This window comes from Caloenas nicobarica, chromosome 1 (genome assembly GCF_036013445.1).
Source record: "Caloenas nicobarica isolate bCalNic1 chromosome 1, bCalNic1.hap1, whole genome shotgun sequence".
NCBI classification, from domain to species: Eukaryota; Metazoa; Chordata; class Aves; order Columbiformes; family Columbidae; genus Caloenas; species Caloenas nicobarica.
The window spans coordinates 87,995,585-88,009,757 of NC_088245.1; the positions used below are offsets into that span (position 1 = coordinate 87,995,585).

The 14,173-nt window shown below is 46.1% G+C and overlaps 1 protein-coding gene across 1 annotated transcript; it reads left to right on the forward strand.

Moving 5' to 3' along the window:
* The first annotated feature begins 4,685 nt into the window (after positions 1–4,685).
* Positions 4,686–13,216, forward strand: LOC136001315 (cystatin-A-like). Its single transcript, XM_065655467.1, has 3 exons — positions 4,686–4,798; positions 10,763–10,864; positions 13,051–13,216. The coding sequence occupies exons 1-3, from the start codon at positions 4,727–4,729 to the stop codon at positions 13,177–13,179; spliced, it is 303 nt and encodes a 100-aa protein (XP_065511539.1). The 5' UTR covers positions 4,686–4,726; the 3' UTR covers positions 13,180–13,216.
* The last annotated feature ends 957 nt before the right edge of the window (positions 13,217–14,173 follow it).

Consider the following 14,173-nt stretch of genomic DNA (forward strand, 5'->3'; position numbering starts at 1 on the left):
TCAAACTTTGTTGGTTTTCCGTTTTTTCCCAAAGTACTGTTACAGGGAACTAACAATTAAAGGGTTAACCACGTAGCAAGGGCCTAGAGTTTTGTGTACTATGTTAAGACACAGAGCCTTATTGAATGAAAAGATAAGAAGTTTTACAGAACCCAGATGTAACCTGGAGGAGACGAGACAACAAAGATTTACAGCAGAAAGGAGGGCATCAATCTGGTTTCAACTGACTTGGCGGTTTAGGTTCAAGTCAATTCATCATACCAAACCAAAGGTAAAAAGTTCACAGTGACGAAGCTGAAGGAGCCTTCCTCCAAAGACCCCTCCTCAAGACCACCAGGTGACACTGTGCAGGCGCAACAGGGAGGGCTCAAGGAGGGGACTATGGAAATGATTTCCTGGGACTCATTTTAATAAGAACCACCTTCTCAGGGAAAGGTTATGAATATGTATAGCCGTACCTGGGTTTTCTATGAATATGTAACACCTTGCTGTATATAAGCACACCTTCTATTGTTAGAAGGCGTGCGCAAGACTAAAGGAATGATCCTTCATGCGCCCGACGTTGAATAAAACATACCTGCTTCATAACCTTGCGAGATGTAAAGTTTTATAACATTCTAGGTTGTGAAGTTGTTTCTGCACGTCAGTACTGCAACTGCTCTAAGCAGAACTTTACTGCAGTTGGAGCACTCATTGTTTTTCTGAAAGTCTGAAAGCAGCAAATGTGTTTGTTCTTCAACTGTTAAATTGTTTATCCTCAAAGTGGAAGTCAAATACTGCTCAGAACTGTGGGCTGAGTTGCTAATAACTTAATTTTCACAGGAGATGGTCCACTGATGGGATGCTGAGAACAGTTAGTTTTGATGTCAAAGCTGGTGCTCTAATACTGACCTCTAATATAGGTGTCTAAAATATTTGTTTTCTCCAGGGCCTGGATCTAAAACTGTGGAGATGAATTCTCCTTTTAAGCCAATTGTATGATACAAGCCTGCCAGTGTGTATAGAGTCAACTTCAGTAGTCTTGAAATAATTAATCTTGTATTTCTGTAGAAATTAGAGACTGTAATGATAATTAATCGCTGTCCTCCTCTATCCATTCAGATGTTTGCTCAGCTGTTGTGAGGAAACTTCTTCACTTAAGCAGATGCTGTGAAAAATGACCTGTGAAAAGGATGTGATACATATGCAGATTTTTCTTTATTTTTTTACAGTAGCCCAGCTTAGCATTTGTTATGAGAAAACTCTGTAAAAAAAAAAAAAAAAACCAAACCCCAACGTAGCACTATTTTTCATTTGAATATAAGGCCAAACAAGTAGATCTATACACACCTGTATATGAAAAGCTTCTGACACCAGAAGAAGACAGTAGACAGTTCCAAGTCCCAAACATGCCCTCCTCAGGTGTTTGCAGATTGTATACAGAAGGTTGCACTAAGAGGTTGAATCACTCCTATTGAGTTTGCTCTGAACACAGAGGATTATCTCTTGCAGCTCACGGCAAACTACATGAATCAGAGGCTGTTTGAATCCTGCTGTTGAACTTGCTGGAACATTAAGGTGAGTCACTGGAATTGCATGCCGTGATCTGGAGCACGGGGAAGGAGAAAAAGGCTTTGCCATTTATTGAGGAATTAAGAGCCGCCTGTGAAGTGGGATGGTTTGTGATGGTAGGTAAGCAGCCTTAGTGTGAGCTGTGGGCCATACTAAACGCAGTCAGGTAAAATCTCTATGTCTGCTGACGCCTGTCCATTCTAGCATCATGCCTCATCTGTGATTTTGAAATCAGGGTGGGTAGCAGGAGGGGAAACCTTTTTTGCAGACCAGCATTTTGAAAGTCAAGGCTGTTGTTGCTGTGGTGATGACAAGTAGATCCGCAATTGGTAGATGGAGGGCTGCTTTCCTTTAGCAGCCGTTACAATGGTGCAGACCATGTGTCATTTCATCTAGTCACGATGACATATCTTGACACTGTGAAACCAGAAGACTGACTTGCTGGCTTAGCTTTCACAATCATTTCTAGAGAGGTGGCTTCATGTCTGGTTTAAAAACAACTCAAAAATACGTAACTCTGGAGTTTGGGGGTTTTTTGTGTTTGCTTTGTTTTGTTATGGTGCTGGCGATTTATTGACTGTAGCCTCTACTTCTTAAAATGCTTATACAGGACCAGAGAGTAGTGGCCTGCAATCTGCAAAGATTTGTTTCTTCATTGTTGGAATAGTACTAGTGCAGTTCTCCCACCACTGATTCTCCAAGGTAACAGCAGTACAGTTACGTGAAGAGAAATTGCCACCCATCCAAATGGCGAGGGCAGGCTGGAATGGTGTGTAATATCTCAAATACTACAGTGGAGATGCTCACTAGCTTGTCGATGATGTACAAGAGAAGGCATGGGGATGGCTGCTCTTGTCAAGGCAGCGGCCAAATGCTGTTTGATTACATGCAAAGCTTAAATGGAGAGAGGTGTAGATGAGGGTTGCCTGGGACAGTCTGTTGCCACTGATTATCTTTGACAGCAGGTCTGTGAAACATCAGCATTTCAAGGTGACTTCATGAACTATGTATGCAGGATGAGTGCTGGATCCCAGTCTTACAAATATCACTGGGGTTTGGAACAGCCATTAGCACTCCCACAGAAAGAGAACAGACTGATTTGCCTGTGTAAACTCTGGCATCAGCTTGCTGACAATGGGTGTTGATATTCCTTCCCTTCTGCACAACTCTGTGCATTTTAGGGGGAAAAAAGTTCTTATGTTTTGAAGTAAAAAAACCAGCAAACCCAGAAATATGGAGTCCCATGAATGATTTCCGCACGACATTAACGTCTTTAGTTTCATACCTAGAGTTTTCTAAAGATTACAACTTAACCCTCCTAGACTTGCTCCTCCGGGTTATTTCTTACTAATCAGAAGCCAGAGTTCTCCAGAGGGGTAATGCTGTTTCGGGGATCTTAGCAACATCTCTTGCCACAAGACTTAGTGAGATCTGCATCCTGGTGAGTGGAGGAGTTTATAAAATACCTGGTATTAGCACTAGTGCTGTATGATTATTGGATGCATTCTGTGAATTCTGGCTTCAGTAAGGTGAGCTGGCTCTTCCAGTCAGCTCATCTGTCCTGCCGTGTGAATAAGAGGCATGGTAGCAACGTGGCGGCAGATGATGAGCATTTGAGTGAATGAGCAGGGTCTTGTGCAAAAGGAGTGCGAGCTCTTCAGCTTGAAATGTTCTTAACTCCACGAATTGAGCTGTGAGGAACTCTGCATCTGGAGTGCTGAATTTGGAGAAAATGGCAGACTTCTAGCTTTAACACCTCCCATTCCCTTTATTCCCAAGAACTGGGGACGTTATTCTTCAGAAAGACGTTATCTCAAGGCGCCACGCTGTCTATTGCATCTCTTGTCATCTGTGAGGAGCGTCAGTAGGCTAGTTACGACACTGATAAATCTGCGCTACACAGTCACCATCTCTGTGCCTGTGAACAGGCTTGTTTCTAGCTAATTCCTTGTGCTGATTCCAGCAGAAATGCCTGTTGCCTGTGTGCTGCACGTATTCTCATTTCACCCCCTCCCATGTAGTCATCCCTAGGGACTAAAAATTGTCTGGTCTGTTGCTACCTCTCTGGAACAACATTCCTCCCATTTGCTGGAGGAGGGAGATGGCAGGAATACTGAAGGGAAGCAGGTTTTTTTGTGGTCTTGAAGTGTTAGCTCTCCCTTACCAGGTCGGGCTGCTAACAGTTGCTGGTCTTTCCTCAGTAGGTTGCATGTGTTTTGAGCTGTGAACATTCATACATGGTCAGGAACGTGACTATGTTGTCTGTTCAACTCTAACTGCAGAATGAAGACTTCTGAGTATATACTCTGCATGTTAGATATTTTAGCAGTGTGTGATATACAAGTACCTTGAAATTAGAACAGCTATTGTGCACACACAACTACTGTAGTACAAGGGATCGTACTTTGTCTTCCAGGAAACTGGCACTGGAGTTGCAACAAAAAAGTAAATGGTACAGCATATTCAGTTGTTATTCTGCTTGCTTGAATACAACTCCAGGTTTGACAGGAAAGAAGCAGAAATAACTTATTTGCAGTACTTACCTGAACCTAGGATTTATTTTTTCCCCTTCTGGTTTTGGTGTTTACCTTGGCACCTTTCTGGTCGGGCAGAGGGAAGGAAAGTCACTGAAAGTAAAACGCCTCTGTTTCCCGCTTTGAAGGATATGGAGACAATGCAATTTCAAGTTGAATGGGATCTGCACCAGGAAATCACTGCATGCTTGCTACTGATCTTGAATAGTGTGTGATTTGGGGTGTGATTTTGGGCGTGATTTTGATCCACTTCCTTAACACACAGACTAGTCATCTGCACATGGGTGGAGAAGCAAGAGGTTCAAGTTTCAGCCCAAACTTGTGGGTGGCTGGAGGCTGTTGCTGGCTTTTCTTATTAACATAAAGACTATATACACTTCAGATTTACTACATGCACTTAAGATTTTTTAAAGTGCTTCTTACATTTAGTATTACTATCAGTGCTTTACATAGTTTTTCCCCGTTTTCCCTGTTTTTCTCATTCTCTAGTTCAGTAATGGTAGGTTCCACATGTTATAAGTCACATGATTCCATGACACATGTATATGTGTATATATACGAGATGTCTGGTGACTCTGCTCAGACTGCGCTGAACTTCCTTCTTCAGAACCACCATCACTTCAGAGCAGTTACCTGCCACTATGTCGCCGACTCTTGGGGGCTTATCTGAGACCAAGCCTGCTACTCCCGAAGTGCAGGAAATTGTTGACAAGGTGAGTTGCAGCCTATCTAAAGATAAAGTCTCTGTGTGCAAAGGGTCGAGTCTTGAAGCTTGTGCAAAGGCTGGGAGACCAGGTGGTGATTTTGAACCAGTGTTTAAACTGAAGAAGCTTGTGCGGAAAATGGGATTCCCCTTGATTGCCAGCCAGTATTTCTCAGCATTCTGCATAGGCAGTGTGCCGGTAAGACTGAGACAAGGCATTTCTCTGTCTCATCCTTGTCCATGACCATAACTGGCCACCTCCAGTTAACATTTGGGTGCAGCTGGAAGGCCAACTCTACTATGCCAGCATTGAGGCTGCTTGTTTGAAATTAAAGGTGGTGTATTGGAAGGGAGAAGATTGTACCTGGTAGAATTAATTCCTCACTGAAGGACATGGATAGTACAAACCATGTGGTAGTAGGCATTAAAACAAGATATATACAGCACGAGGCTATGGGTAAATCACTTCCTGTCCTGGAAGTAGCTCTGTAAACAGCACCTCTGCAGATCCTCTAGAGCCCTGCAGTGCAGCAGCTCTTCCAAGGGTATAAAGTGCATCCTGAGAAGCCAGAGGGGGACACTATGGCATGGGAAAGCTGCTTCTGTGTCTCCCATGTTGTGTTCTTACCCACCCGACTAATCCCCTTCACCCTCCCAGCTCTGAAAGATGGGCTCTACCCCCTTTGGCAACTGCAGAAAGCTGAACTTAAACCCTCCTTGAGGAAACAAAAATAGGAAGTCGTGGGGCTGAACATGTTGGCCAATACTGCTGCACACTCCTGTGTGTGCAGGGTTCCCATGTCCCTCCTTTGCTGCACCACGGAGGACAGAGTTTGCACCAGCACTGGCATGGTTTATCCCCAGCTGGCAACTAAGCACCATGCAGCCACTTGCTTCCCCCTTCCGTGCAGCAGGATGGGAAGGAGAAAGAGGGAAAAAAAGTAAACCCCCTGGTTTGCAATTGAGTTGAGGTTGAGTTTACTAAGGCAGCAGAAGAGAAAAAAACCCCAAAGATAAAAGAATATACAAGATGAGTGATGGACAATGCAATTGCTCGCCAGCTGGTGGTTGATGCTTAGTCTGTCCCCAAGCAGCAGTTCCTCCAGCCAGCTTTGCCCAAACTGTATGCTGAGCATGACGTCATATAATGTCGAATATCCCTTTGGGCAGCTTGGGTCACCTGTCCTGGCTGTGTGCCCTCTCAGCTTCTTGTGCACCTGGCACAGGAGCTGAAAAGTCCTTGGCTACTTAAGAACAGCTAAAACATCAGTGTATTGTCAATGCTGTTCTCATACTAAATCCAAAACACAGCACCATGTACCGGCTACTGGGTAGAAAATTAACTCTGTCCCAGCCAAAACCAGGACAAGTACCAATCCGCGTCTCCCGTGAGCTTGCAGGCTGAGACCAGGCAATGATAAAACCAGGCTAAGGTGAGCTGGGCTGTGCCACCCGGTGAGACGTGTAAAGGGGCTGCGTAGGCTGATGCCAGAGTCCAGTATTCTCTGACCAGGTTCTTTTAGATATTCCACACATGGAGGGTATAATGTTTAATATCAGACTCATTTGAAGATATTTGGTGTTACATGAGGTTTCTGATTTAGGTTCCTCTTAGCAAAATAAAGCAATTGCAAAATACACTTCAATCACAATACAGATATGATCTCCATCACTGTTCTTTAGAATATGCTCACTGTCATGATGCTGGGCGTTCTCAGCCACCAGGAGGGAGAACATGTGCTGAGGCTAGCTCAAGCCCACTATTGTATTCCAAATTCTTTTGTTTGTTGTTGACTTTTTGTACTGCGTGTTGGGTGGAGCCACGTATTCATTGTCTCCATGCTGACCTGGCTCACTTAGGGCAGTGTTCACCGTTCTTTAAATGAACTCAGGGAGTGACACCCTCAGTCGATCCACTCAACTGACAGAGCGGTTTATCTAAAACAAGCACCCTCTGGTCTGCATTGTGTTGAGCTAATGTCAGCTGCTTTGCAGAAGCTGTGGTCTGTCACACCCTGCATTATTTTCTGAGATTCGTGGGCACATACACCCTTGCCCAGCTCCTCTGAGCCTTCTTCCACTGTACGGCTGTATTGGTCAATCACGGTTGGGGTTGCCAGAGTTGAGCACGCATGCACGGAGTATGTGATAACAGGTTAATCAGAGGGGAGATAATTTACGGCAGAACAGAAAGAGAAAAGGATTATCTGAAACTGTTTGTGAGGCACCGACTGAATTACTCAGGAGCAGTGCTGCTGTTCCTCTTGTGCTGGCACAAGTGGTTGAAGGAGAAGCACTTGCAGTGATAAATTCCCTCAGCTGTGGAGAAGAGACCCTAGGGCAGGACTCGTAGCACCTTGGTGTCCCTGTAATTCCTGTTGCCTCATATGTGTAGGACAGGGAGGGCAAAGTCTCCTGCCTGCTGGGGGCTGTGAAGTTTGACTAATGAGCCTGTGAAATTGCTTAAGGGCCTCCTTTGAACACTGCTGGGACACTGTAGCATGCCAGATACCGAGCTATGTTCTTAATGCTTGGCAGTGTCGCTGGTGATCAAAAGATCCTGCCCTATTGCAGTGTGTATCCGAGATGAAATCTGCTCTGTAAAGCAGAGAAGCAATTCATGTGATTTGAGTGAAGTTGTGAAGAGCATCTGCAGACCTTGGGATGCCCAACATCTGTTCTGCTCTTTGGATTATACCTGTGCCTTGTCTATAGTCAGTGAGCTGGGGCATGTTATTTATTCATTCTCCTTGTTACGCAGCTGTTGCCTAAAATGGAGGAAGGTTTTGGGTTTAAGGAGCTGCTAGATAAGAGCTTAGGAATCTTACATTTTTCCATCTGAGGATTAAGGAGCTGTCTGCCTGCCTGATTTTACTGAAGGCTCTGTCCATAAATAACAAGTGGGGGATGTAGTGGCCAGAGGATGGGAGAGATGGTAAAAAGGGAGAGAACTGGCTTGGTTTTGTTCTGAGAGAGAAATAATATGTACCAAAAAATGCCGCTTAGGATCATCCTAGGAGCCCTCAGACCCAGCCTGCTGGAGCAGGTTGGAAATTGAACTTTCCCTGGTTTGCTGGATTTAGCAGCTCCCGAGCTAAAAGTATTGCTATTGCTCCTCTGGGATAGAAAACCCACGGAAGCTGCTGGGAAGAAGAGCAGAGTAAGAGTTTATGAAGAGCCTGAGTAAGATGATCATTTCTGGCTACCTGGACATAGTGGATCTGGATGTTTCTAGGGCAATTTCTGGGCCTCGCCTGCTGGGAAGGAATGCCCTGAGAATGGCAGCCAGCTGTAGGTGTACATACTGAGAAAGCCAAGTAATTCTGTGTGTTTCTGTGGAACAGGTGTGTGGTGAGAAGCCCTGACACGCTGCTGGCCCCTCCCAGGGGCTGCCTGAGCAGGCTCCTGAGTGACGCTGCGCTCCTCTGCTGGGCTGCTGGATGCCTCTGCCCTGCCTCGGGCCATCAACATGGAATCGTACAATAGTTTGGGTTGGAAGGGACCTTCAAAGGTCATCTAGTCCAACCCCCCTGCAATGGGCAGGGACATCTTCAACTAGATCAGGTTGCTCAGAGCCCCGTCCAGCCTGGCCTGGAATGTCTCCAGGGATGGGGCATCTGCCACCTCTGGGCAACTTGTGCCAGTATTTCACCACCCTCATTGTACAAAATGTCTTCCTCATGTCTAGTCTGAATCTCCCCTCCTTTGGTTTAAAACCATTACCCCTTGTCCTGTCGCAGGAGGCCCCGCTAAAAAGTCTGTCCCTATCCTTCTTATCGGCCCCTTTTAAGTACTGAAAGGCTGCAATAAGGTCTCCCTGGAACCTTCTCTTCTCCAGGCTGAACAACCCTGACTCTCTCAGCCTTTCCTCACAGGAGAGCTGTTCCACCCTTCTGATGATTGTTGTGGCCTCCTCTGGCCCCTCTCCAACAGGTCCATGTCTTTGCTGTACTGAGGGCTCCAGAGCTGGACACAGGACTCCAGGTGGGGTCTCACCAGAGTGGAGGCGAGGGGCAGAATCCCCTCCCAGAACCTGCCGGCCATGCTGCTTTTGATGCAGCCCAAGATACAATCGGCCTTCTGAGCTGCAAGCGCACATTGCCAGCTCATGTCCAGTCTTTCATCCACCAGTATCCCCCAAGGCCTTCTCTGCAGGGCTGTTCTCAATCCCTTCATCCTCCAGCCTGTATTGATACCAGGGGTTGCCTCAATCCAGGTGCAGGACCTTGCACTTGGCCTCGTTGAACTTCATGAGGATCATATGGGCTCACTTCTCAAGCTTGTCCAGGTCCCTTTGGATGGCATCATGTGCCTCAGGCATGTCAACTGCACCACTCAGCTTGGCGTCATCCGTGAACTTGCTGAGGGTGTACTCAGTCTCACTGTCTGTGTCATTGATGATGATGTTAAAGAGTTACTGGTCCCAGTGCGGATCGCTGAGGGACACCACTTTTCACCTGTGTCCATCCAGACACTGGGCCTTTGACTACCACTCTCTGGATGCAATCATCTTGCCAATTCCTCATCCACTGAACAGTCCACCCATCAAATCCATACCTCTCCAACATAGAGGGAAGGATGTTGTGAGGGACCATGTCAAAAGCTTTACAGAAGTCCAGATAGACGACATCCGTAGCCCTTCCTTTGTTCAGTGAGGTAGTCACTCCACCATGGAAGGCCACTAGGTTGGTCAGGTGGGACTTGCCCTTGGTGAAGCCACGCTGGCTGTCCTGAATCACCTCCTTGTCTTCCATATGCCTTAGCACAGCTTCTAGGAGGATCTGTCGCATGATCTTTCCAGGCACAGAGGTGAGGCCGACAAGTCGGTAGTTCCCGGGGTGCTCTTTTCCATGCTTTTTAAAAATGGGTGCAATAATTCCATTTTTCCAGCCACCAGGGACTTCACCTGACTGCCATGACTTCTCAAATATCATGGAGAGTGGCTTGGCAACTACATCAGCCAATTTCCCCGGGACTCTGGGATGCATCTCACCAGGTCCCATAGATTGATGTATGTTCAGGTCCCTCAACTGGTCACAAGCCTGGTCTTCTCTTACAGTGGGAGGGACTTTGTTCCCCAGTCCCCTTCTTGCAGTTCATCTATTCGGGAAGTGTGGGCAGAGAGCTTACCAGTGAAGACTGAGGCAAAGAAGTACCTCAGTCTTCTCCTTGTTCATTGTTAACCAGTTTGCCAGTCTTGCTCATCAGGGGGGACACACTTTCTTTGACTTTCCTCATCTGGATGACGTGCAGAAGCCCTTCTTGTTATTCTTTGTGTCTCTTGCCAAATTCAGCTCCAGCTGTGCCTTGCCCTTCCTCACCTCATCTCTGCACAGCGGGGCAGTGTCCCTATACTCTTTCTGGGATACCTGTCCCTGCTTCCACTGCCTGTGCATTCCCTTCTTGCCCTTTAGTTTGACCAGCAGGTCTCAACTCAGCCACCTCTTGACTTCCTTACCCAATTTCTTACACCCGGGGATCGAGAGATCTCTTGTTTTCTATGGAAAGCGTCCTTAAAGATCTGCCAGCTGTGTTCTGCTCCCTTGTCCCTGAGGGCAGTTTCCCAGGGGGTCCTGCTGCCCAGCTCCTTGAAGAGCTGCAAGTTGGCTTTCCTAAAATTCAGTGTCCTGACTTTACCCTTCAGCCATCCCACATCCCTCAGGACTGTGAACTCCATGTGCACATGATCACTGCAGCCCAGGCTGCCTCCAGTCTTGATGTCACCAATTAGCTCACTCTCGTTAGTGACTATCGGGTCCGGTATCGCATCTCCCCTGGTAGGGCTGTCTGTTACCTGGCTTAGGAAGTTATCCTCAATGCACTCCAGGAGTCTCTTGGATTGCCTATTTATTTGGGGGCTCCAGGGTTTAATTCACTAAGGGTGTGTGTTTGAAAGGATGAAAATTACAGTGGTAGCTGTGAAAGTAAAGCCTAAATACGAACCTGCCAACCATTCTTCCCTTTCTTTTTACAGGTGAAGCTACAATTTGAAAGCAGAGTAAACAAGACATGTGAAATCTTTAAAGCCATATCATATAGGACTCAGGTGGTTGCTGGAACAAACTACTTTATTAAGGTTTGTATATATTATAGGAAGGAGTGCTTTGTCGTAGAAAACCATCTGATGTGACTAATAGAGTTATGGACTATCTCCAGATGCTTATAAAATTCCTCTGTTTGGCGCTACTGTACAACAGGAACATAGAAACTTATAAAACATGCACTGTGCTGCTTCGGATGTGAATGATAACTTTCTTAGGATCATCACAGTCAAAGACTGTAGATTGCCTTATCAGCTCAAATGATTTAAATTAGTCATAACTCTACTCTCCTGTTTCCTTCAAAGGCAAAGGAGCTTTCCTATTGCCTCTGTGTCCTCCAATTGTGTTTATTAGGATCAATTGGGGGTGAGCCTGAGGATCTGATGGAGAGTTAGAGTGAATTTTTTAATTTCATGCAAGCATCTCATGCTCGGCTGACCAGTTTTGCAGGCAAGCATGCATGCTGATGTTTTGGTTCTGTGTCATGTGCTGCAGAGGAGCAGCCTGCCTGCTGGTTTTTCTGTACTTCCAAAGCCCCCTTTCTGTTGTGGAGGAAAAACAGGTACTGCTTAATTTGGAGCCCTCTGATAGTGCTGTTCATCCTCTACTAGAAAATCTTAACCGTGGATTTGAGCAGCTTTCTGTGAAGTAACGCGGAAGTAATTGCTGGGCCTATTTTGCGAGTGAAGGCCGGAAAGCACTGCTTAGTGGCAGGCTGGCTTTCTGGCAGCAGAGCAAACACTGGATGCGATTGCTGTATCTGAACCGCACATGTGCACAGACTTACACCTGGTAGGATGTGCTCCCTCGACAAGAGTCGGTTTGGGATTTAGTAGTTCTGCAGAGACATTATGAGCATTTGCTCTAAGTTTCTCATACTTAGTTGATCCCAGGAAGGACAGACACTGCTAAAACAACTCTTGAACACTTATTTCTGCTCTCTGGGCACCAGGGGATTGTACTGACCGAGTATGTATTCTATGGCTAATGCAAGTCTTACTTACATAAATGGCGTTTATCCTTCCCTGGCTCCTCTGAGATGCGCTTTCGCTTTGTGGACAAGGTACTGAGTGATAAAGAGTAACAATTTACAGGAAGGCTGCAGTGAAACCAGAAGTCACGTCTAATTGCATTTCTTCACTTAGTGCCATCCTGTTGCTGACTCAGGCAATATAAGATACTTGTTTGCTGTCCATGCTGAGCCTCATGAGCAAACTACTCGGAAATAAAGACTGACATGTTAGTGAACTTGGAAGAAATCCATTTTATAGCACTGAAAACTGATGATGGGTCTCGTTTTCCCATTCTTGCAAGTGGCAGGAAGCAGTTATTCATTTTAGCAGTAGCTGGAAAGACCTCTGTCACAAGGTTGTTTTCTTTTATCCTTCTGAATTCTCCACATTGCTAAATTTTACCAACAGACTTGCAGACGAGATATAATCCAGACCAAGAGAAACAGTGCAGCCTCCAGAAGGCATGCAAAAACCTCCTGGAGCCTAAGGCATTAAACTTTCCCTTAATGCCATAGACCTCAAACAGAGAGAAAACTTGTGCTTGGCTCTGTATGTATGAAATCATGCACAGCTCTGTAGTAGCAAGCCTTAGTGGGAGGACTTGCTGGAGGGGAAGGTGAGTTTATTTTAAAAATTATTTATTTCAGCCACTCGCCCTACTCTGAGAGGCACCAAGAGGTGTCAAGTTGTCTGTTCAGGCACCGATGTGTTTGCAGTAATTCTGCAGACAAGGGATCCTGGCTTTCAGGTTTCTTAGGACCGTGTGCTGGCTGTGGCTAGATCTTTCTGTGCCTTCTGGGAGATGACACTGTCTCTGCACCTTGCCCCAGCCCTGAGTCATTAAAATTTACTCAGTGTCTCTTGTTTCCTACTCTGAGTGTCCGGAGAAGCTGTCAGCTGATGTGCTGGGATCTTTGTGACCTGAATAGAGTGCCCTGCAAACCTTTCTCCTGTTGTGCCTGCTGGTGCTTCCACACTCCAGCAGTGCTGCCCATTTTCCATTTGCATGAGTCTGAAGGTTTTTATTACAGTTCTCTACAGGTGTATAGAGTTTCCAGCACCAGTTAGTTACTATCCAGATGGGTTAAGAGCTGTTGAAGTAAAAGGGGAGAGAAACCTAAAATTCAGCTCCTGAGCAAAGATATTCTTCCTGTTGTTTGAACCTGCTTCACCCATGATCCTCACTTTCCCACTGTTTTGGTTTCTAGGTCCAAGATTCTGATGACAACTATGTCCACTTAAGGGTGTTTCAGGGCCTCCCTGCTGAGAACGACTGTCCCAGCCTTGTCAGTTTTCAGACCGGGAAAACCAGAGATGATCCTCTGACCTACTTCTGAGAGACAATGAGGAATGGTGCCTCACTTCTGCAAGATGTGTGTGGTTTCTGCCTGTGTCAGTAAATGTGCAAAAATAAAATAAGTTTTGAAAGCTATTTGTTCATCTACTGCATGTCATGTCTAGGTCTGCTGCCTGGCTAAAACTCAAGTGGGCTCTGAAATACTATTCAAGGCAGAAGAAGCGCTATAATAAGCCAGACTTAGGGTCTCCAATTTTTCCCTGTTTGGGGAGGGTCTGTGTGGGAACTCCCTGGGCTGCTATGAGAAAAAGCATGTAAGACCCCTTAATATTCAGGAGACAGAACATGCTCCTTCTAAGCAATGCTGGTTACACACCCCCACAGAGCACACCTGCAACAAAAAGCCCAGTAACACACAGGTAAGGTCACCATGCTCTCTCCTCTCAAAGCTGCTTGCCAATTCTACAGTCTACACCACTGGTCGCTGATCTCTGGCTGGACCTTGTGGTGCTGAACTTTTTGAGCACAGCAGCTCAGCGAGTTTGCAGTCCACTTCTCTGGCACACACTTAAGCAGCTCATCTATGAGGTGTTATGGAGAACAGCATCAAAAGCCTTACCAAAGTAAACAACAAACATCTTGGCAAATTGAGAGAGGATGGATATCTAATCATAGCAGGCTATGAGGTTGATGAAGCATGACTTCCCCTTTGTAAATCCATGCCGACTACTTCCAATTGCCTTTTTGTCTTTAATATGTGTGGAAATGACTTCCAGAACCATTTGCTCCAGCGCCTTCCCAGGGACTGAGGTGACGCTGATGAGCCTGTAGTGCTCCAGGTTCTCCTTCTTGCCCGTCTTCAACATAGAAGTGATGTTTTCTTGCTTCCAGTCCTGGGGAACCTCCCCCAGTGCACATGACCTTTCAAAGGTCCTTGAGTGTGGCCTTGCAATGACACTGGCCCTCAGCATCCATGGATGCATCCCCTCACACCCCATGGCATTGCCTAAGTCTGGTTTAGGTGTGCCCCATGC

What these genes read in the sequence shown, in the direction of transcription:
- LOC136001315 (XM_065655467.1), top strand. Translation starts at nt 4,727, where the DNA reads ATGTCGCCGACTCTTGGGGGCTTATCTGAGACCAAGCCTGCTACTCCC. An exon ending in TGCAGGAAATTGTTGACAAG is followed by an intron (nt 4,799 to 10,762) that starts GTGAGTTGCAGC and finishes TTCTTTTTACAG; the next exon opens with GTGAAGCTACAATTTGAAAG. An exon ending in GAACAAACTACTTTATTAAG is followed by an intron (nt 10,865 to 13,050) that starts GTTTGTATATAT and finishes TTTGGTTTCTAG; the next exon opens with GTCCAAGATTCTGATGACAA.